Source organism: Physeter macrocephalus, chromosome 14, assembly GCF_002837175.3.
Source record: "Physeter macrocephalus isolate SW-GA chromosome 14, ASM283717v5, whole genome shotgun sequence".
Classification (NCBI taxonomy): domain Eukaryota; kingdom Metazoa; phylum Chordata; class Mammalia; order Artiodactyla; family Physeteridae; genus Physeter; species Physeter macrocephalus.
Genome location: NC_041227.1, coordinates 55754751 through 55777507, shown reverse-complemented (window position 1 = coordinate 55777507; position 22757 = coordinate 55754751). Strand labels below are relative to the sequence as shown.

Below are 22757 nucleotides of genomic sequence, written 5' to 3'. Positions count from 1 at the left end.
TACTCTCCAGATAGAAATTACCCAAGGAAGGTAGAAAGTACGATAACAAGTCATGGGAAACCAAGAAAATACTGTAAAGTTTATTTTCCTCTCCCTATGGGAGACTAAATGATATAGAAAGAGCAGTTTAAAACTTGATCTTGGGGGCTTCCCTGGTGGCGCAGTGGTTGCGCGTCCGCCTGCCGATGCAGGGGAACCGGGTTCGCGCCCCGGTCTGGGAGGATCCCACGTGCCGCGGAGCGGCTGGGCCCGTGAGCCATGGCTGCTGGGCCTGCGCATCCAGAGCCTGTGCTCCGCAACGGGGGAGGCCACGGCAGAGGGAGGCCCGCATACCACAAAAAAAAAAAAAAAAACAAAAAAAAAAACTTGATCTTGTAAACCTGGGATCCACTGTTAACTAAGCCAGGTAGTTAGTATCCGTGCCTTACAGATGGCGCAAGTGAGTTTATGCCATCTGAAAATCACATGAGCATTAAGCCAAGATTTGGACCTGGGTCTCAACTCTAGTTTAATCAAATTCTCTTGGCACTGACCTAGCTGATCAGTAGGATCATGGTAAATCTAATGTCCATAGTAAATCTAATCCTTCATGCCACAAGGGCACCCTAGATTCACAGGGGAAATAGGCATGCGACACAAAGAAATTGGCTACCTTCCTTCTTAAACATGAAGAGGAAGATGACTCCTGTTTCACGCAAACAGGGGGAGAGTTTCCAAGTGCTGAGCAGAGACCATCTTTCACATTTTACCTCTCCCCATTTCTCCACTGAAACTGACCCCATTACTGCCATTGCCCAGAAAGCTAGCACTTTGCGCCCACTTGCTCATCAAAAGCAGAGTAGCAGTTAATTCACATGTGTGGCAAAAATGGCAAGTATCCCCTAATAGCCAGTGTTTCTTATGTAGTAAGGAAAACACCAATTTTTGCTGGGCACTTGGATCTCTGGGCACAAAACTAAGAGACTATGTTTCCCAGCATCCCTTGCAGCCAGGTACGGCCACCGTAAAGTGTCATGAGCTAAATGCAGAAGAAAGATTAGTGTACTTCAAGGCTTAGCAACAGAAACTATCCAAAAAATAAACATACAGAAAGGAAAAAGATAAAACACACAAAAAAGGCCAGGTTATCTGCCCAACGTAACACTGCTGGCAAGGGGCAGAGCTAGAACCTTGCAGGCCAAACCCATGGACTACACCTTCATGCTCTAACACAGGATAGGCAGCCTTCATGAAAGCTGTCCTGCTTTCCTCTGGAAAAGAGGTAAGGAAGGAGGCAAGACAGCAGTAACCAGCTTGCACGCCCATCAAACCCCACTTCCTGTCATCTTGGCACACATGTGACTGGTTACTGACAGGACCTTGGCATAACTTACAGTCATTTTATATCACTGCCTGATTTTACTGTTAAAATCCCTACCAATTATTTGTTATTGGTGTTTTTTTTTTTTTAAATGCCATCAGTTTTCTTCTTAGCCCATGAAGTCCATATGTCAATTAGGGAGGTGAGGGATGCCCAAACTTTTCAGGCAAGATGTGTTTATCCCAAGAGTGTTCACAGTGCATAGTGCTATACCCATCTGGAAGGATATACTCCAAAATATTAACAACACTTGAGGGTTTGTGATTTTTATTTTCTCCTTTTTTGCTTGTCTCTCTTTTTAAATTCTCTATAATGAATATGGCTTCATTTTTTAACAAGGAAAGAAAACACAAATTGTTATTCCACAATCAAGTTGCTAACGACAATTTTCAGGCAAGCCAGGTGAGTTCAGCAGGCTGCTTCTGGCCCAGGGGTATATGTGTGCTTGTGTCTATTCCAAATCCTTCATTTTACTCAGAAGGAAGCCAAGACCACAGAAGCAAGGCCTCAAAACTGTGCGCGCGCCATTCCTGGTTGCCACCCTGCTAATGGCATTATAATGAGACAAACCAGATGCAAATGAGGGCAAAAGTAATAAAAGGTAGAGCCGAGCTTGGCCTACATTGGCTCTACCTGGTAGAGGAGGATTTTTTTGTTCTGTTTTGTTTTGTTTTGTTTTGGAGGCACTGGGCCTCAGAAACAGACTCTAAGTCAGAAATGGAAAAGTAATGGGGAGCACAGCACGGACCCAGAATGCCTCCCAGGAACTCGGGTCAAGGGCATCCAAGCAGCACATCACATGGCTCAGCATCCACAACCTCGCCTGCTCTGCCCACCGGCTTGGCTGCCTGGGAGAAAACTGGGACTGGAAAGACCAGGCACCCCCCTCTCCTGGAGCCCAGGTTACTGGACCCACCCACTCACCCCCACCTGTGACTTCCAGCGGGGCAGACACTGTGTGTCATTCACCTCTGTTTCGGGGCCTCAATGATCCGGCCCCCCACCCACCAGCTGTGTGCCTTGGGCAGAGTACTCGACCATGACGGTGGTAATAACAACAATCTAACAGTACACGGAAAGGACTTTAATGTAGACAGTTTGACTCCCCTATACTCTCTCTCTCTGACCTTTCTTGACCTCAGTTTCCCCACCTGTAAAGTGAGGATGATAACGAGTACCCATCTCACAGGAAGGTGGCCTCTTAAGCAGTTAGCACAGGACCTGGCATATGATGCTTAACCCACATTAGTTATTATTAGTATTTAAACTCAGCAAGTCAGTCAGTCCATCATTCATCAAACACCCACTGATCACTTACCAGATGTACGGAATCTGTTTCAGAAGCTGAGTGCACAATAGTATCAAAACCAAGTCAGTCCCCACTATCACAGAGCTTATATCCTGGTAAATGTTCTTGTAATATGTCACTAAAGAAAGGAAGAAATTAAAATTTTAAAGCACAAATTAGGCAGCAGTACTATAGATCTGGGAATGACCCACTAGGGGAAATGATGGGGACATCATTTAGGCTTCCTGGAGCAATGATATCTGACTGTGACTGGGAGGTACACTGCGCAGAAGGAAGATTCTACATTGAACGAACAGAAGGTACAAGGGTCAGAAGGCATTCCACAGAGAAGGGTGAGGAAGGAGTGTATTTCTCCTGAAACGCAAAGAATGAAATTGAGGCCATAAACCAGTGAAATAACCCCAGACCAAGAGGTGGGCTTTATCTCTTTCTAGGATGTCTATTTTTCTACTCAGTCCAAGAAAAAAGAAAACATTTAGACAAGTCACTCTCTGCTGAGGTAGAAGCATCATTACCCACTCAAGCAAAGCAAAATGACCAGGTGCCTGATGAAAACTGTAATTAGAAACTTAAAACAGAGCAGTTTTCAGAAACAAAGTGGCATTTCACAAAACAAACCCTTCCAGGAAGGGGAGGAGCTGAACACCAAAGGAGACACTGATTGAAAACCTGCAGGACGAGCATCACAAGGCCGAGACAGCCCTAAAAAGTCACAATGACAACGATAAGTGTTATGTCTGGCCTAGTCCTCTAAGGAGGGAGCTGAAGCACTCCAAGTACTCCTGTTCTGTTTCTGGGCCTTTGTTTCCTACCGAACAATAAAAAGGAAATGAACAAAAGTCATGAATGGATACTTGGTGTTTTCAGGCAATTGTCTTTGCAATGATTTGAGAGGAAAGCATCCTGCAGGGGATAAAATCAGGTGGAGCAAATAAAACATTATCTCGTATGGAGGTCTCCAGAGAGACATGGGCCACTTCTAGAACCAGGGAATGGATCCTCTTGCAGCTATGACCCTGTATCGTTGATGAAGCTTTTCCCAGTAGTGATGGCACTAAGAGGTGGCTTGGGGGGACTTTAGAAACATCCTCCTCCACCCACCCCGGCAAAACTGTCATCAGCCTCACCTTCCTCAAAGCCACCTGGGGCAAGGACTGCAGGCTGCCTACCCGATATCCACTGTCCCTCCTTCCCTATGCGCCAGTTAAGCAACCATGTTTCCCAGCTTTCCCCACAATTAGGGGAGGCCCAACAGCATTAAGCAGAAGTCATTTGGGGCGAAAGCTGCTTAAAGAGAGCTTATGATCCTTAAAGTTTTAAATCCTTATAGAATTCAGCTGTGAAATGCACTCTCTTCCCTTCCCACTTCTGCATCTATCTGCCCGAAATACAGAGGTGATGGCTGGAGCACTAGCCGCAATACATTGACAGATACCATGAGGCAATCATGAAGATTAAAAGCCATGTACTGAGGATGGCAGAGCAAAAAGAAAACAGCAGCCTGCGTTCCCAGCTGCTATGGAATCATCACACTAGCCTTGGACTAGACTCCTTACTTCTAGACTTGTGTAGGATAAGAGAAAAACTTTATGGAAGTCAGCGTTGTCTAGGTTTCTTCTCTTTATGCAGCCAAATCTAGTTCTACCTGATACACTATCCCAAGGAAACCTACAAATTCAATAAAAACAGAGCAAAACAATGCCTCCAAAGCCCCTTTCCAACAAAACCACCAAACCCCTCCTACATAAAAATTTTGGCATTACCCCCATTTCCCACATCACTCCAGATGCAAGATCATCTATTTTTGCTCCCAAAATCCTCTCTTGTCAGAATTCATCTCTTATTTCTGGGGGCCTGCCCCTCTGCATTCTCAATTCAGAATGTTTGGATGGGGCTGCTCCCACCTTATGCCCTCCCTTCCAGGAAAGGGCATGTGACCATGGCTAGGCCTATCAGAGTTCTAACTCCCCCCCCCAACCCCGCCCATGCCACCCAAGTCCCCAGAATTCGTTTAAGTGAGGCCTGCCACCCAAGCTGGGCCATCAGAATTAATCTGGAAACATCTGTGCGTGCAGTCAGTAAGGACACCCTCAACCTGCACCTGCAACTTTTAAGTCTTTTCATTAATCTGCAATCAAGATGGAAATTTATCTGTTATACCTGGGTGGTGAGTACATTGGGTGATGGGTACATTACTTCCTGGACTTCTCCAGCAAGTCCTGATTTTAAAATATCAAAGCTTTGGCCACTGTCCCTGGAGCATCTTCCTGGTGCTGGCAGTACCGAGTGCTTAGCAAGGGGCCAGGTACTGGGGCTACCTGTTCGGATTTTTATTTAAAGGTCAGGAAACTGGCTAATCACACAAATATTGTTCTACCAGCATAATGGACTACAAAGCTTTCAAAGAGGTTTACTCTACAATTATCACCATAATTATTCACCCACTTTCAGAAATTAATGTACAGGTGTTCTGCTAACGGTCCCTGACCTTCCACAGCCTGGACGCCCTTCAAAATGCATCTCCAATCCAAAATAATGTCAACAGTTGCCTGGTACTTCACATATGTCATCTCTTTTATACTTCAAATAATGCTAGGAAGTCAACACTATTATCTCTCTGTTCAAATAAAAACACTGAAGCTCTGAGATTAAAACGCATTCCAAGATTTCGCAGCTGGTAGATGATAGGGCTGAGGTTCAACCCAGACTCCCCCCACCTGGAAAATGTGTGCCTGCCTTTTGCCTCCAGGCCCTGCTATCGCCTTCTCCGTGCTCCTTCTCAAGGCAAAGGCTTCTCTTTACCGTGGAAGGAGGAGCCTTCAGTGAGGAAGAAGAAAAAGTCTACAGCACGCCTGGTCCACACACACCACTGCTACTGAGAAGCGGTGAGCCAGCACTTCTGTTTGTCCCCAGCTGATGTCCAGTTCCAAGCACCTCATGCTCTGACCCGGCTCCCCACGTGGTCCGTGACTGGGTTTCGGTCACCCACCGAAGACAGGGGCATAGAGTGGGTTTTCCTCAGGATAAAGTTCAGGGGTAGAGTCTAACCAATCAAGCCAGGCATCCTAGGCAGAGGCTGCCCCTAAAGACAAGCACCCCTCGGTCACCCGTCATACACCACCTCTGAGGCCCAGAGTGATGCAGCGTATCGTATCACCTAGAACATTTCCGGGAGAATCAACTTAGGGCGCTGGGGGAAGCATGGACCTGGCTTACATCTGGGTAGGAATTTTGGCTCAGCCACTTTAGAGGTGGATGACTGTAACGATTAATTTCTTGTGTCAATGAGATTCAAGATATCTACCACAGGCCAAGAATCAAGGGGTACTGACACATTCGAAGCACATTAGCACACATCACTTCATCAATTTGAAGGCAGTGGTTCCAAGTGGCCAAGCACTGGGATTTTTTTAAAACTCCCCAGGTGACTGAACATGGAGCCAAGATTGAGAAGCACTGCTCCTCGTGGGGGAAGATGGGAGAGTGAGTGGTTTATAAGGAAACTAGTGGGGAAGAGCGCTCTCTTCAGCTGGGTTGCTGGGAAGATTAAACCAAGAGCTGCTGGCAGCTTTCTGCCAGCATAAGAACAGCTGCCTGAAAATGGAGCCAACACATGAGGGGGGGCGGGTGTAAAGCTGGGGCACACCAGCTCACAGGAGCCCAGTGCATGTACCTCTTCCCAACTTTGCATTCGGTGACATCGTGTTCACAGCTTGAAATCAGCCACAATGGAGCACCACCACCACGGACATCAGCAAGCACTTTAAATCAGAGCCTTCTTCCCTTAGAGAGCTAGCTGTGAAACATTCACCGGCACCACACCGCCAATATTTGTGGGCGAGGGGGAAGGGAGACAGAGTTGAGAAATGAAAAAAATCAAACACAAAAAAACCTCCTAATGATACTGTTTGAGCCCCTGGATCAAGCCATTCCTGAAGACAGGCATTCCTGGACTTCCACTGTTTTCATTTAAAACAGATTGAATTGGACTTTATTACTCTTGTAATCAAAAGAGCTCTGAATGATGAAACCCTGGAAGAGTCAAAGTCATGTGCTAACTGTAGCCACAAGGAGCCAAAACTATACGTGATCAGAAGAATCTGGTTGGAGGCACAACTGAAGGAAGCGGTTACACAGGGTACATACAGCATGTTATCTGTGGCCCTAGAATGAAGACCCGTGACCTTGCCCACTGCTGAGCTCTCCCTGGCTGCCGTGGGTTTTCAATCACCTAAATGCCAGGAGGCCAGGTCCTACAACAGCTCCTCTTGGATTTCTGTGCATTCATGTTATAAATTTTTATGGAGCACATCCCTTGGGTCAAGCACTGGTTAAGGCACTGTGAACACAGCAGGGAAGAACAACAGGCAAGGTCCCTGCTCCTGTGGACTGTACACTGCAGGGTGGAACACAGACAGTGAACAAGGAAGGGAATAAACAACCAGATACTGTGAGGTACTGATAAAGGTGCTGTGATGAAGATAAAGGAAGTGATGGAACAAAGAAGGAAGGAGAGGCAGGGAGGTCAGAGGAGTTGACATCTGAACAGAAACTGCCTGACAAGGCAGAATCAGCCATTCAGAGATTGAGGGAGAAGCTTTCCAACAGAAGGACAGCAAGTGCCAAGGCCCTGATGTATTACTTAGTCAAGCCCAGTGTGGCCGGGGCCGAGAGAGGGAAAAAGAGGGTGAGGGGAGGTGGGGCTGGAGAGTAGGAAAGAGGCAGATCACACCAAGTACCGCAAGCCGTGGTCAGAAAGTCGGGACTGAGTTTTAAGCAGCAGAGTGATGAGATCTTATCAGTGTTTCCACGAGGTCCCACGCTTATCCCACTAGAACCAGACACAGACCCAAACACACAAGACTCATGACCTTGCTTCCCTTGCAACCAAAGCAGCCTGCCTCAAACAAAGACATCTCCACCTCTGTGCACACAGGGGGCAAGAACACGCGGCCACCCAAGGGGAGGCGCCAACACCCGCAGTGACTGAGACTGAAGGATAAAAGGGTACACAGCACCGCACGCACCCTTGAAACATGCCAGCTCCAGGAATCCTCTCGCCCATGACCGTCCATCTTCACAGAATTGGGCTTCTCAGCTGTCCCTCCCCGCTTTCTGGGAGCCCAGGGAAACTGAGACCCCGGCGAGGGCGTGAAGCACATGCAGCAGTGGAGTGGGCATCAGTGGGCGTGCCGCACGCAGGCAGAGACAGGACACGGGAGACAGGCTGATGACTTCCTTTCTTTGTTTTATTTATTGCTTTTTCTCTTAGAGTAGATTTTAAAAATTGTTCGCAAGCTTCCCTCACCTGTCAGGTTCCTCCTACTGGATCTCCTACCCTCGCTGCCGATTGCTCGGACTGCCACCAGCAACAGGCTGCTTCTTCTCCCTCTGCCTGGGAGCCTATGGCAGGTGAATTAAATGGCGATGCCGACAGGCACTCGCAGTGTTAAATCCATCACCACGGGACAGGACCGCGGCGGCCAGGACAGCTGATGCCAGCGGAGTGGACCTATTGAGACGGAGGGCAGCCGGGAGGAAGGGCCTCACACCACAGAGACAGACACTGCGGACTGGGAAAGACTCCAGAGAAATAACAGTGCTTCATGAAGACAGAATGGACTCTGCACCCAGTAAAGAGCTAATTTTTTGCCATGGAGCATACGAGCTATGGAAACCCAACTCAAGCTCGAAAACAGGGGCAGGGGAGGCTGGTGAATTACTGCTCTTGTTAATAGTACGTTCAGGGCTGAACAGTCACGTCAGGCAATGCTGGATTCAGGGGCTCGAAGGACACGATCAGCCCCGGATTCCTCTCTGCCTCTCGGCCCAGCTTCTCTCTCCGTGTGACGGCCTCACGCCCAGGCTCCACCTGGAGACGAGGTAACCACAGTGGCACCAGCCTTCCAGGCCCAACAGGAAAGAAAGAACTCTTCATAGCCTAGTGGAGTCCTGAGACCCAGCTGGAGCCAGTCAGCTGAGGTCAAGGGCAGAACGGAGGGTGGAGCCTCACCTACCTCACTGGGCTGACCCTGAGCGAGGACGCTGGTCTGATGAAAACTGGAGCACGTGGGACCTGACACTGCGAGGCCGCAGACGTCCACCATGCACAGGCAGGCGGGAGAGGCAACCCGAGCCGTGTGACAAGGGCAGACTCATGCACTTCCGGAATCCCACGTTCGGCTGCCCCTGGTAGGAGAACCTTTTCCTTAATACAGAGAGCAAGCTCCAACTCACAGGCAAATGCTCCTCGGGAGAGCCTGGGAGAAGCCCAACACGCGGCAAAGCATTCATGAGAATAGCCCCACTCCCGCCGCGGGACACCCGGAGAACCCAGAGTCCCCAGCTGCACATGCAACAATGACCACACCCAAAGAGTAACACCGAGGGTCCACCGGACAGTAAGGCCACAACCATACAGCTCTGGAGGCTTCGTCTCCAATGTCCAGAGCTGGCTGGTGACAGGAATCATCCACCAGGGCTGACACGAGTGACCCCCGGGTGGGGTGAGTGTGACCTGGGACAAGGACTTCCCTGTCTTGGCCAAACACACCTTGCACAAAGGGTGTGGCAGAGGGGCGGTGGGCTTTCCTGTCCCAGATGTGGCTGCAAATCAAAGACCACAGCTCTCCCTTGAGGTCCCAAGTTTGTCCACCAGGTGACCTTTGACCAAGAAAACCAACCTTTAAGACATCAACCTCCCACCACAAGCTCCATAAGACGATTAGATGATCCCCATGTGCATTAATGATTAAGGCAGTACCTCAGCTTAACGGAATATTTACATGAGCTCCCTATGGCTGCGGTAACAAGTTACCATCAACTTAGTGGCTTAAAATAACACAAATGTACTCTCTTGAAGTTCAGGGGGTCAGAAGGCACAAATGGGTCCTATAAGCTAGACTCAAGGTTTCAGCAGGACTGCATTCCTTCTAGAAGCTCTAGGGGAGAACCTGTTTCCTTGTCTTTTCCTGTTCCTGGAGGATGCCAACATTCCCTGGCTTGTGGCCCCTCCTTTATCGTCAAAGTGCATCACTCCTACCTCTGCTCCTGTTGTCACTCCTTCTCCCTCTCCAACCCTCCTGCCTTTCTCTTATAAGGACCCTTGTGATTACACTGGGGCCATTCGGATAAACCAGGATAATCTCTCCATGTCAAGATTCTTAAATTAATCACATCCGAAAAGTCCCTTCTGCCATGTGAGGGGGTATATTCACAGACTCTGGGGATCAGGACATGGACATCTTTGGAGGACCAACATTCTGTCCACCACAGCATTTTCTAGATCCCAGCATGTTATCTGAATTACATCTCTTAACAGCTAATCCTCACAACAACAACCTATGAAGTATATACTATTTTAATAAATCCTAATTTTACAATTGTTCAAAGGGGCCATGAGAGGTAAAGTGAGATAGTAAAAATAGTAATAATAATAATTATAACATTTATTGAGTGGCTACTACATATCAGACATTATTCTAAATGCTTTCCAGGTACTAGTCTATCTCATCTTCCCCCCAAACCCTATGAGGAAGGTACTATTACAAATCCCCTTTTACAGAGGAAGAAACCGAGGCACAGAAAGTTACATGGCCTCTAAGTCAGTAGCCCCCGGCAGTGCTCAGTGTCTTTGGCACAGAGGTCATTCATTCACTAACATCCATCATGACATGCAAGAAGAATGTAGAATGCACAGTGTTTCCCAAACGTTTTGGCCGTGACGACCTTTTCCATGGGGACATGTACAGGGACTAGGATGAAGTGACCCCCTTGGAGAACGGTCGCAGCTACAGGTGAAATAAGCCTTCCTTCCATTGACACAGCCTTTCTCCAGATGGACAGGTGTAATGGAGGAGGTGTCCATTCACTGACCCACACTCCTGCCCCAGCCCCACTGCCCTGGCCTCTCCCTCAGGAGGCACCAGCAGCTGCGGTCTTCACAGCTCTTAGTGAAGGGCCTCCACCTTGGGCCATGTTTCCATGGGGAGACATCCATCATAATATGCTCTGGGCCTCACTCCCCACCTCCTACTGACTGGTGAGATCCTCAATCAAATGGAGATGATGTACTAAAAAGGGAAACACCTCCACGGACTGTCTTCCCTCTTGGTCCCCCGCTGGGTGAGTGTAATTCTGCAGATCCAACAATGCCTCACAGTGGAGGTCCCTGGGTCTACACCTGGGAGGCAATGTATTGGGGAGTGTGATTCTGGCTTCAGGTCAAGCTGGAGTTTCCAATCAACTGACAGTAATAAAAATGTTATTTTGGGGGCTTCCCTGGTGGCGCAGTGGTTGAGCCTGCCTGCCAATGCAGGGGACGCAGGTTCGAGCCCTGCTCTGGGAAGATGCCACATGCTGCGGAGCAACTAGGCCCGTGAGCCACAACTACTGAGCCTGCGAGTCTGGAGCTTGTACTCCGCAACAAAGAGAGGCCGCGACAGTGAGAGGCCCGCGTACCGCGATGAGGAGTGGCCCCCGCTCGCCGCAACTAGAGAAAGCCCTCACACAGAAACGAAGACCCAACACAGCCAAATATAAATAAATAAATAAATAAATAATTTTTTAAAAAAATGTTATTTTGATCACTTTTTGTCTGATTCCTACATTGCCGTTTCATAGAGAATTTGAGGGGAAAGAATAGCCATGATTAATTATAACCTCAGAACTGAAACAAAATTACCTACTAACCTCTTAAAGTTCGAAGACCCAACACAGCCAAATATAAATAAATAAATAAATAAATAATTTTTTTTTTTTAAATGTTATTTTGATCACTTTTTGTCTGATTCCTACATTGCCGTTTCATAGAGAATTTGGGGGGAAAGAATAGCCATGATTAATTATAACCTCAGAACTGAAACAAAATTACCTACTAACCTCTTAAAGTTTGTCAACAATCTATTCTAAAGGTCCATTTTAAGTTGATTCTTTTTTCTTAATCCTGAAGGCACTTCCCACAACAACTATGAATATAATGATCCCAATATAGCCCGCAGCCCTCTATTCAAACCTGAAGGCTTTGGGGCTTAAAGGACTTTTCACTCTTTTCCCTACTGAGGAGCTCAGTTTCATAAACCATTTGTCATCCAAAAGACAGAAAAATCTTTATATCCTCAAACTAAAAGGTTTCTTTTGTGGAAAATGCATTCTGAATTCCCACCTAGAATTTGGGAAGCTAGTACACATCTCTATGTCCACCTAACATCAGGAGCCAAGGAAATCATGGATCAGAAAGAAAGGACTCTCCCTCTCCAACCTCTCCCTGCCCCTGCTCCTCCAACTCCCCAGAAACCCCAAGCCCCGCCTAGCCTGGCCAGGACACCCCAAGCTACCAAAGCCTGACAAGGGCACCCCAACCTGGCCAGGGCACATACTCAATAGTTTTCAACAAACTGAGTCAGTATCTGGCTGGGGGTGAGGAGTGAGTCCCAATTCCTCTGAGTAGTAGACGACACACTTAAAAATTAGGTAAAAGCTCTGGAAAGGCCGGAGTGCAATTTTTGAAAGCATGCCTTTTTTTTTTTTTTTTTTTTTTTTTTTGTTGTTGTACGCGGGCCTCCCTCTGTTATGGCCTCTCCCGTCGCGGAGCACAGGCTCCGGACGCGCAGGCCCAGCGGCCACGGCTCACGGGCCCAGCCGCTCCGCGGCACGCGGGATCCTCCCAGACCGGGGCGCGAACCCGGTTCCCCTGCATCGGCAGGCGGACGCGCAACCACCGCGCCACCAGGGAAGCCCCAAGCATGCCTTTTAATGAGGCTGCTTCCTAGTGTCTGGCATACAGCTGGTGCTCACGAATATTACTTAAGTGGAAGAAAGAATAAACTGCAGGACTTAAACAAGCAAACACAGGGCATCGGTCAGTATGCGCCTGCATCTGAGGGCTTTCATAAAGACCTCCCGCTAAGGATGACTCACACATAAGGTAGATGGTCTTAAACGACCCAGTAAGAAACGGAGGTAAGGGTAAAGGGACAGCAAAGAAACAGCAAAATGTGCTTCATTATCTCTGCTCTGTTCCATTTAAGGGCCATCTCATACCTAGCTTTGGCTCAGAGCATTCAGGCTGGGTCTTAGGAAAAGGGACTCTGGCTACCGTGAGAAACCATTCTGTACACTCTAGGTTCTGTGCACCCGTTTTGGGGGGACTCACTCCAAAAATGCTCCTAACTCAGAAATGTACTTTATAGTATTGTGGTTTTTAAACCAAATGCAAGCCCAGTGGTGCTTCCCCACACCCCCTGGTTTAATTTTCTCACTGCATCAAATCAAAGCTCTGTTGTGGGTAGAGTGTAGATTTCTCAAAAGGTGATGGCGTGGTCCACGGATCAGCTGCAGGAGAGTCACGCATCCAGACGTGCGAATCTAGAGCCTCAACCCAGATCTCCTGAGAAGGAGCACATTTAATAGGCGCCCCAGGAAAGGCCTCTGCACACTAGTTTAAGAACTTCATACGGCACAGAAGAGGGATTTGGAGGAAAATAACCCAAGTTCATTTCCACCCCAGATCCATGGACAAGCCCCCTTAAGCTCTCCTGAGGCTCCAATAATGAATTTTTTTCAAAAGAGGGAAAATACCTACTCATCACAGCATTACTGAATCAAATGTGAATATAACTGAACTTGCTTGGAAAGGGTAAAGGGCTAAACATATACTACTCATTCGAAACATATAGCGAATGGAATGAACGACTGTAAAAGCCAGGTGCTGGGGGAACAAAGATGAGAAGAAGTGAAAAGGCAGAAGGCCAGGGCAGACATAACTCCACGTAATGAGATGGGATCCGGGACACACGAGCAGTATCTGTATGAAAAGGGTGATGAGCCCTTACAGCAAGACACGATTAACTCTGCAATGGTAACCCCCAGACTAGTAACTGTTACAGACCTAGCAGGAATGAGGTGAGGTATGTTATCCAAAAAAAAAAAAAAAAAAAAATGTTCAACCTGATCAAGTACAAAAGCTCCAAAGAAAATTCAAGTCTTTATGATATTGCTACGCAAGCCAAAACCAGACTCCAATCTTATCTCTCTCTCTCTGACACAGAAAAATAACTACCATTGACTGAGCACCAACTATACACCGGGTGCCACACTAGAAGCTTTGCAGTCATTGTTTCGGAAAATCCCCACAACAGCCCCTGTGACATCGTTGTGATTTCCTCTTACGCTGGTGTGGCGTTTCCTCTTCCAGACGGCAAAGTAACTCCAAGAGGTCAAGTCATGGAGGGTGCACCTGAAGTCAAATCCAGGTCTGGTTGACTCCCAAGACCTGTGAGCATGGAGCATCCACCTCTCTGTTAAAATGTCCACACTCTGAGAGCTCATTTTTAAGAAAATCTTGTAATGGTCAGTTGGTTGAAGGTTGCAAGACCCTTGAGCCAAAGTTAATTAACTATCCCTTCTGCAGGCTGACCTGAGAAACATTTTAGTAGAGTCATGACAGTTAAAGTGCAGGCAAATTGCACAGGGAGGAAGCATATAGCACTACTTTATTTAGTGAGATCTTGGTCAAACAATCATTTTTCTATCTACCTGTATTTCTGATTAAGAGTATTAATAATAGCTAAAATCTACTCAGTACTCACTCTATGTAGGCACTATGCTAAGATGTCTACATGGATTGCCTCATGAGGTAGGCACTGTCAACTAACCCCATTCTACAGATGAGAAAACTGAGGTACACAGAGATTAAGAAATTTAACCAGAGCTGGGGTTGGAGCCTGATCAGCCTAACTCCATAGCTCTGATTCTCCGCCACTCTGGCGTTCTGCTGCTTTCACCCCTGGCCTGATGTCACTTAATCGTGCTGAAAGTTCACTACCTTGCAAATGTTTCAAGGCTCTAGACATAAAACTCCCTAAGTACACAAATTGATACAAGTATTGCTAATAGTCTGGCAAGTAAGTCTTATAATATTATGCATTTAGCAAGAATACAGAGCAGGGTTTTCCATTTAATTGATTTTCTGGAACCCTAGCCAGCCCCGTTCTTCTAATTCATCTGCACGTGCACGCATCCCATGCTGAGTGTCTGGTATGCCAGGCACAGGGGCGATGAAGATGAAAAGGTGTAGCCCCCTCCCCACCCAGGCTCTGTCTGCCCCTCACCTTCAGCTGTTTGACCTTCTCTTTTCAGCATCTGGACAGCTCCTACGTATTTCTTCAGTTGGACTTTGAGCACCTCGTTTTCTCTGCAGGTACAAGAATGTTAGAAAAATATATTTAAAAATTGGCAACTTAGACCCAAGGAAGGAGGAGAATCTGTGTAAAGAAAAATACACAATGTGCATCTTATAAATATTAATATATTCTCTGTTTTAGAGATCATCGCTGGAAAAGACTATGTTAGCAAAGGCACGTTTGCAGAATGCCTTCGAGAACTGTTCATTGGTGACGGAAATAACCATTAATTGGCTCCGGTGCCCACAGATTCAGGATGCTGACATGTGTTGCCCTCAGGCTATTTGAATCAATCTGTTAGATGCCTATTCTGTGCCAGGCACTCTGTAGTATCCTCTCCATTTACAGAAGCACATAATAGGTACTGTTTACTTGGGGAACACTCAGTATTTTTATTAACAACTACATGTATTGAAAACTTCCTATTTGCCAGGCATCACGTGAAGTCTTTATGTATCTCATTTAATCCTTCCAAGATATATATTATCACAAGACCCACTTTACAGATGAGGAAAGTGAGGTATAATGAGGAGAAGCGGCTGACCAACTCCAGCGGCACCCCATGTAAGACTGCAGAATGAAACGTGGAACTCAGGCGATGACAAGACCCCACTCTACTGAATTCACTCCCCAGGTACCCCAGCTGCGGAACAGGACATGAGGGTCAGAGAAAAAACTACCATTTGTTGAGTATTTACCCACATAGCTCAGACTTTACATATGTGACCTCACTGAATCAAGCACACGTGTATTCATTCACCCATGCTTCATTCGATGGCAACACTGAATAACGTTAAGAACCTAACGATATGTCAGGCACAATGACGCTGTAGAATTCTCCTCATTTTGCAGGAGAGGAGCTGGGGCATGGAAAAGGTCACATGGCCAATGCCAAGGTCATACATAAGGCACACGGCCCAGACACAAGCCCAGGTCTCTCTGCCTCCGAGGCCCAGAAGAGCTCTTCTCTGTCTCTTTTGGGATTCAGAACTGGTTTCTCACTGGCTACCCCAGAGACAGGTGCCTCTTCCACATCTTCTCTTCCTGCTCCTCCCGCAACAAGGTCTTGAGCCTGCGTGCTCTTACACATGCTGGAATATTTCCTCACAAAGAAAAGAGCTTTAAGATTGGGTGTCTTTTACGATTATAAAAAATAAAACACTCATTGCAAAATACTCAAACAATCAGAACACATTTAAGAAGAAATGTAAAAAATCCACTAAAAATTCAACACCTTGAAATAAACCCCACTATCATTTTTCTATCTGTCCTATCAGCTCTCTCTCTAGGCATGCATACACATACACACACACACACTGTATATAATTATTCACAGATGAAACACCTTTCACACTCTTCTAAATTTTTTTGTTTGAAGTCTTTTTTCCTTTGTTTACTGTCACACTCATCCTTCCCCGTGGTAACCAACGTTAAAAACCTGGTACACACATTTCACGCCTCCTCCATGCTCACATAGTCACTAGAAACCTGATACACTTAAACAGAGTTTACTTTATGAAACCAGACCCTATTATAAATTTTTCTGCTACTGGCTTGTCTCATTTAACAATTCACCACGGTAAGCTTCTGACTCCATCTATTTATGGATGGAGATGCCATTCCTTGGTATGAATATGCCACACATTTGCTCAGCGGAAAAACTGCAGACTGCCCATCACAGGTTCTGTCTGTCTTCGATGCATCTGACTATAGCTCAGCCCACAGAGACAGCACTTTGTTTGTATTTTGCTTTTCTGCCCTGTATTTGTCAGAAAGAACATAAGTACCAACTGCAGACACTACCATATACTTAGGTGTCACCTGAGATCTGTGCGTTCATCTCAGAAGCTTGAGAGAAAGTAAAACATGGAGTCCCTTACTTATCGCCCTCCTCCTAGATAGCCTGTCACAGATGTTTCTATCCGTGGCCGCAGTCTCTCTGTGATACGAAGAGTGAACGTCTGAAGCTAAACAACTAACAAGTCTTGAGAAGGTGTGTGGGAGGGAAAACACTCCCTGCACTCCCTGACGGACATGCTGGTACAGCTGGTTTTCTTGGATCCCCTAAAAGCCGGATCTTGTCATTCATCCCAACCTACTCCTAATCCCCACATGTGAATTCCAGGCACATATTACCTTAAAACAAGGGAGAGAAAGCAACTGATGTGCATTTCTATACGGCCTAATTTAACAACGGTTCATGCAGAATGCCGTCCAAGAGGCAGAAGAGGCAGGTTCATTCACGCAGACTGGCAGGTGGGTCGTGTCCGTGTCTGGCTGCCAGGTCTCGGCTCGTTTGCTCACACCATCCAGGCCCACCCTCAGCTGCCTAGCTCATCTTCAACTCTGTAGCCAGCACTGAGATATTCAAGTGGCTGCTTTTGTTCTGGTTTGGAGCCATCTTTTAATAGCATCTTACCACTGTCTAAATATCAGACCTAACAGATAAAGACCATAACCTTTAATACAAATCCAACTTCCAACAAAATGATGAGATGTCGTGGAGACTATTCCATGGACGGACACCTTTAGGAACCATAAATTCATCCCAGACAACTCTGTGCCGATGAACTTGTTTGCCTTTTATGGGAAATGAACTTTCAGGTCAGCTGAACTGCTCCTGACTCAACGGCAAACACCTGGAGGGTACACTGACCACCCCAAAGAGGCAACTAGCTCCTGACCCCAGGCAAGATGAGGCCTTTTATGTTTTAATTTTTATTTTGAAGTAATTATAGATTCAGGAAGTTGGAAAGATATTACTGAGAGATCCTGTATACCCTCGGCCCAGCCTCCCCCAATGGTTACATCTTCCGTAACTACTGTCCGATGGCAAATCCAGGACTCCGACACGGTCACATCGTGTGTGTAGTTCTATCCAGCCTGGTATTTTAACTGACGGTCACAACAACCTGCGATGGGATACAGACTCAGATGACCAGAGCAGGCAGACAGACGAGGACCATGAGTAACGCAAACCAGGCATAAGACAAGAGGGTCTAAGGGGTGGGAGCTGGGGCCAACCAGAGAGTTCTTGTCCCACCAAAAGGTATTTTTAAAAAACGTAACATGTTAATGGCCCAAGAAAACAATTCCCAGGCTCTGAACGACTAATTTGCAACCAGCAACAGGACTTTAATTTGTAGACAGAGGAACCAAATAGAATGTACCATTCCTGATGATCAAATAAGAATGCCGTTTTATTTGCCACCTCATGATACAACAGGATGGGTCAATAGTTAAGAGCATCCTAACTGTGAAAGGCCTCAGAAACGCTCCGAGTGTGGGAACGAGATCGGGATTACGGCTGAGGCTCATCCCAAAGGGGTCTTCAACCCAGCACAAGTCACATCAGGGGTGCCCGTCGGTCTGAACAGGCGAGAGGCAAGGTGAGCAGAGCGGACCAAACCCTGCCCAGGGCCCCGAGGCATCAGCACCCACCACAGGCCCCGGCAGTCCGGCTTCAGATTGACCAGACTCATCTCTGAGTGAAGTCACAGGGCTCTGACTTTTAACTTTTTTGGTTGCTGTTGTTCAGCTATGTTCTCTAATTGTCCATAACAAAATAATGTTTGAAAACAAAAGAACACTTTCATTGCCTAGTCTCTTAAAATTGTACACTTAAAGAAAATGCTAAGAGGGACGATAGGGCTGCTATGGTCTGGGGGGAGGCACCGCCCACCTCCACCCCGTCTACACTGGCTGCACTGGCTGCTTGCGAGTAAGCGAGCCTGGGAGGATGACACCTCTGCGGGAGGCAGCACAGATGGCTGCAGCCCCGTGAGCCAGACCTTAGGGCAACTCTCTCTTCTCCATTTCACGTGGTGTCCCCCTCCCCGGCTCTCGGAGTACACAGCCCAGGTGATCACCCATGACACCTGGCTCTTTCTGCAACCAACGGAGTCTTTTAATCAAATCCTAACACTCCATCTGGAAAACCACCTAGAAAAGCTGGGGGAAGGGGTGCTTTGTTGAAAAGGAACTGTCAGTGCTCAGAACGGCTGGGCTCTCCCCAAGGATTTAGCCTTTCAGCTGCAATTTCCACATCTGCCTCAAAGGAGGATGTGGATGGGGGATGCCCTCAGCGACTGCTTTACAAGGCTGAAGATGAGAAAGCCATGGGGCGAGGGGGGATGGGGATGGGGTCCAGTCTTTATTTCGCGGCCCAGGCAACTGAGTGGGAATCCAACCCCACTAGGGAAGACAGACCTGCAGAAACGCCCCTCGGCCGCCTCCTTGGGAACCATCCAGTTCTTCCCACTCTGAAGAGGGCAGTGGGGCCCAACTTGCTCGCAGTTCAATGAAAGGAGGAAAAACACCAAGAGAATGAACTGAAACAGGATCTCCCAAACGTGGTGCGTGCCCGAGATCATTTACAGGGTTCACAAAACTTCTTCTATTTTAACGCTTAAGCATTTCCTCTGGTACGTTTTTTAAAAACCGATTTTCCATTAATGGCAGTGATATAAAGAATCCTTTGGAAAGAAATGTGAAGGCTTTCAAAAGTGAGTGGACTGAAAGACAAACAATAAGGAATGAGTAACATGGGCGGTACACATGAAGGCGGTACACATGAAGGCGGTACACATGAAGGCGGTACACATGAAGGCACTGCACAGCGACAGATCTGAGGAAGAGAATCTTTGCTTTAGATAAAATAAGGGTATAAGGAGAAGATATTTTCTTACAGTGTACTTCCCACACTGTATTCCCGGGGATGACCAACGGCTCTCAGACAGGGACGGGAGAGTAGAGTTAAATATGTTTAGGAAACGATGGTGCTAATCAACATTAGGAAAGTTCCCTCTCCCTCCCCCTCCTCCCCAGGGCTCCTCAAGCCTTTAATATATTTATGTACACTGACCACCTACTAACTCCTCAAACCTCACAGTTTGTGAAATGCTACATTTTCACCTTGGGCACAACCCTCTATGAGCGGGAGAGAAATCTCAGTGGAAAAGAACCACGTCTATGTTAGAAAAACACTGCCCACGTGGACTGTGGCAGAGGTGGGCATTTGAGATGTTTATACCTCCTTGAAATCCCTCTGTGTGAGTTAAGAAGTGAGAAGCAGTTCAGTGCCAAGACCTCCTACGGGTAAAACTGGGGCCTCATTCAAAACCTCCCTACATGTGTAATAGGAAATACGCTTTTCTACCCACAACACGAGAGTATCTGCCTCCGAGTGGGGCTCTGAATGTTCAAGGTGTTGCAGACACAATGTGCTCTCGTTCAACCTGCATGGCAACTCTGCAAGAGTTATTACTCTCATACAGATGAAGGAACTGATGCTCAGAGAGGTTCAGCAGTCGATCAAAAAATTCATGCAGCTATACAAGGCACGGCCACAATTTGCACTTAAGCATCTCCAAGTCCATGCCCTCCTTCCTCCTCCCCGCCACATACTTGGTCTCAGTGGATCATCAACAGCACCTCACACAAGGTTGGTTTTAACTGGGCTCATTTTGCAGATAGGAAAGCTGAGGCCCACAGAATGAAACAACATACACACACACCTGGGATTCCAACCCATGTCCTATGACTCCAAAGTCTCTCGCTGGGTTCATATAAATTTAGGGAATTAAATGAACTGGATAAAGTTGAAAACTTAAAGCCTTGAAAGAGTCCATTGGGAAATGAGGGCGGATAAGCATGGGTCTGCAGAATCTCTCGGCTGGTCAGACTGCTGTGCAAATGTGAACGGGATTCTGCTGATCAGCAAGCTTTGTCCGGAGGTTAAGGAACTGTCCTAGGGTTACACAGCCTCTGCTGCCCATCAGCAGACATCTCACAAATGTAAGCAGTTGGTCCGAGGTGAGCTTTTTCCAAATATGAATCAACAGCCTCAAGAACTGTATACCTTTTGACCCAACAACTCCACTTCGAGGAAACTATGCCCAGGAAATAAGAAGGAGCAAAAGGCTCAAAACATACACATGAGGATGTTGTGAATGTTATCAGAGAGAAACTGGTTACAAATTAAATGTCTGACACTGGGGGAGTGAAAGATAAATTATGGTGTATCCACCAGTAATAGGACACTATGAAGCTGCTGAAGTTGTGATGAATATGCATGTTAATTAACATAGATGAACATTTACAATACACCATTACATGAATGTGGCAGAGTACAAAGAAAGTATATTTACTGTAACCCCTCACGTATATTAATTGGTATATGTTTGCGTTAGAAATATATATATACCACAATGTTAACAGGGCTTATTTCTGAACGATGAAATTAGGAGAAAAAAAATTTAATATGCCATCAACACACTTTACTAGCACACTAGAAAAAACAAGGTATGAAGAGTAAGGTCAGACTTACAGAAAACAAAAGCAACCCTACAGCTTAACATATACTTAGTGGTGAAAGACCAAATGGTTTCCCCATGGGACTGAGAGCAAGGTAGGAAGTCTCTCTTGCCTCTCTCTCCTATTCAGCACAGTACTGGAGGTTCTAACCAGTGAAATGAGGTTTCTTTTTAAAGGGCATGCAGAATGAAGGGAAAACTAAAACTGTCCCCACTGGCAGATGACCTGATTTCTTCAGAGAAAATTCCAAGAATCTACCAAAAAAATCCTAGAATAAGTGACTTTTTCCAGGTCAAATACGGAAATTAATTGTATTTCTATATATTAACAATGAACAATTAGAAAGCAATATTATTAAAAGAATCATTCATCATAGTTCCAAAAGATGAAATACACAGGTGTAAATCCAACAAAACACGTGCAGGATCTGTATGCTGAAAACTGTGAAACACTGATGCGAGAAATCAAAACAGAACTACGTCGATGTAAATACCAGGTTCACAGACTGTAAGACTCAAAAAAGATGTCAACACACTGACCTATAGATTGAATGCAAGCCCAGTAAAAATCTCAGCAGGATATTTTAAACATATACACTAGCTGATTCTAAAATTCATACGGAAAGGCCAGAAAAAAAGTATAGTAGCCAAAATCATCGTGAAATAGAAGCAAAATCTGAAGGACGCACACTACCCAATTTTAAGACTTTCTATAAAGCTACAGCAATCAAGGAATGTAGTACAGGCAAATGATAGATATAGAACCAATAGAAAGAAGAGTCCAGAAATAAACTCATACAAATATGGCCAAATAATTTTTAACCAAGGTACAAAGGCGATTCAGGAAAAAGGATGGTCTTTTCAACAGACAGTTTGGGAACAGCTGGACATGCATACGCCAAAAAGTAAACTTCAACTAATACTTCACATCTTATACAAATATTAACTCCAAGTGGAAGACATACAGATGTAAAATATAAAACTATAAAACCTGCGGAAGTCTTCATGGCTAACCTGGGGTTAGGCAAAGCGTTCTTAGATTTAACACCAAAAGCATGAGCCAGAATAGAAAAAAAAAAAAAAAGTTAAACTGGATTTGCTCTGTGAAAGACATTGTTAAGAGCAGAAGACAAGCTACAGATGGGGAGGAAATACTAACAAGTCGGATAAACAATAAAGGACTTGTATCTGAAATAAAGAACTCTCGAAACAAACAAACAAAACATAACTACCCAATAAAAGGGGGGGAAGGGCAAAAGATTTGAACAGACAATTCACCAAAGAAGATAGACAGTAAATAAGCACATGAAAAGATGCTAATCATCATTAGTCATTAGGTAAATACAAATCAAAATTGGTGAAACAGCATTACAAACCTAGTAAAATAGCTTTAAAAACTTTTTTTTTTTTTTTTTTTTTGCGGTACGCGGGCCTCTCACCGCTGTGGCCTCTCCCGTTGTGGAGCACAGCCTCCGGACGCGCAGGCTCAGCGGCCACGGCTCACGGGCCCAGCCGCTCCGCGGCACGTGGGATCCTCCCGGACCGGGGCACGAACCCGTGTCCCCTGCATCGGCAGGCGGACCCTCAACCGC

The 22757-nt window shown here is 46.3% G+C and overlaps 1 protein-coding gene across 1 annotated transcript in view; it reads right to left on the bottom strand.

Moving 5' to 3' along the window:
* The window catches only part of LOC102994318 (sorting nexin-29), a 497441-nt gene that overhangs the window by 368294 nt on the left and 106390 nt on the right, over window positions 1-22757 (bottom strand). Inside the window, exon 5 of the mRNA XM_055089742.1 lies at window positions 14780-14862. Coding sequence (XP_054945717.1) covers window positions 14780-14862 — 83 coding nt within the window. The remainder of the gene's footprint in view (window positions 1-14779; window positions 14863-22757) is intronic.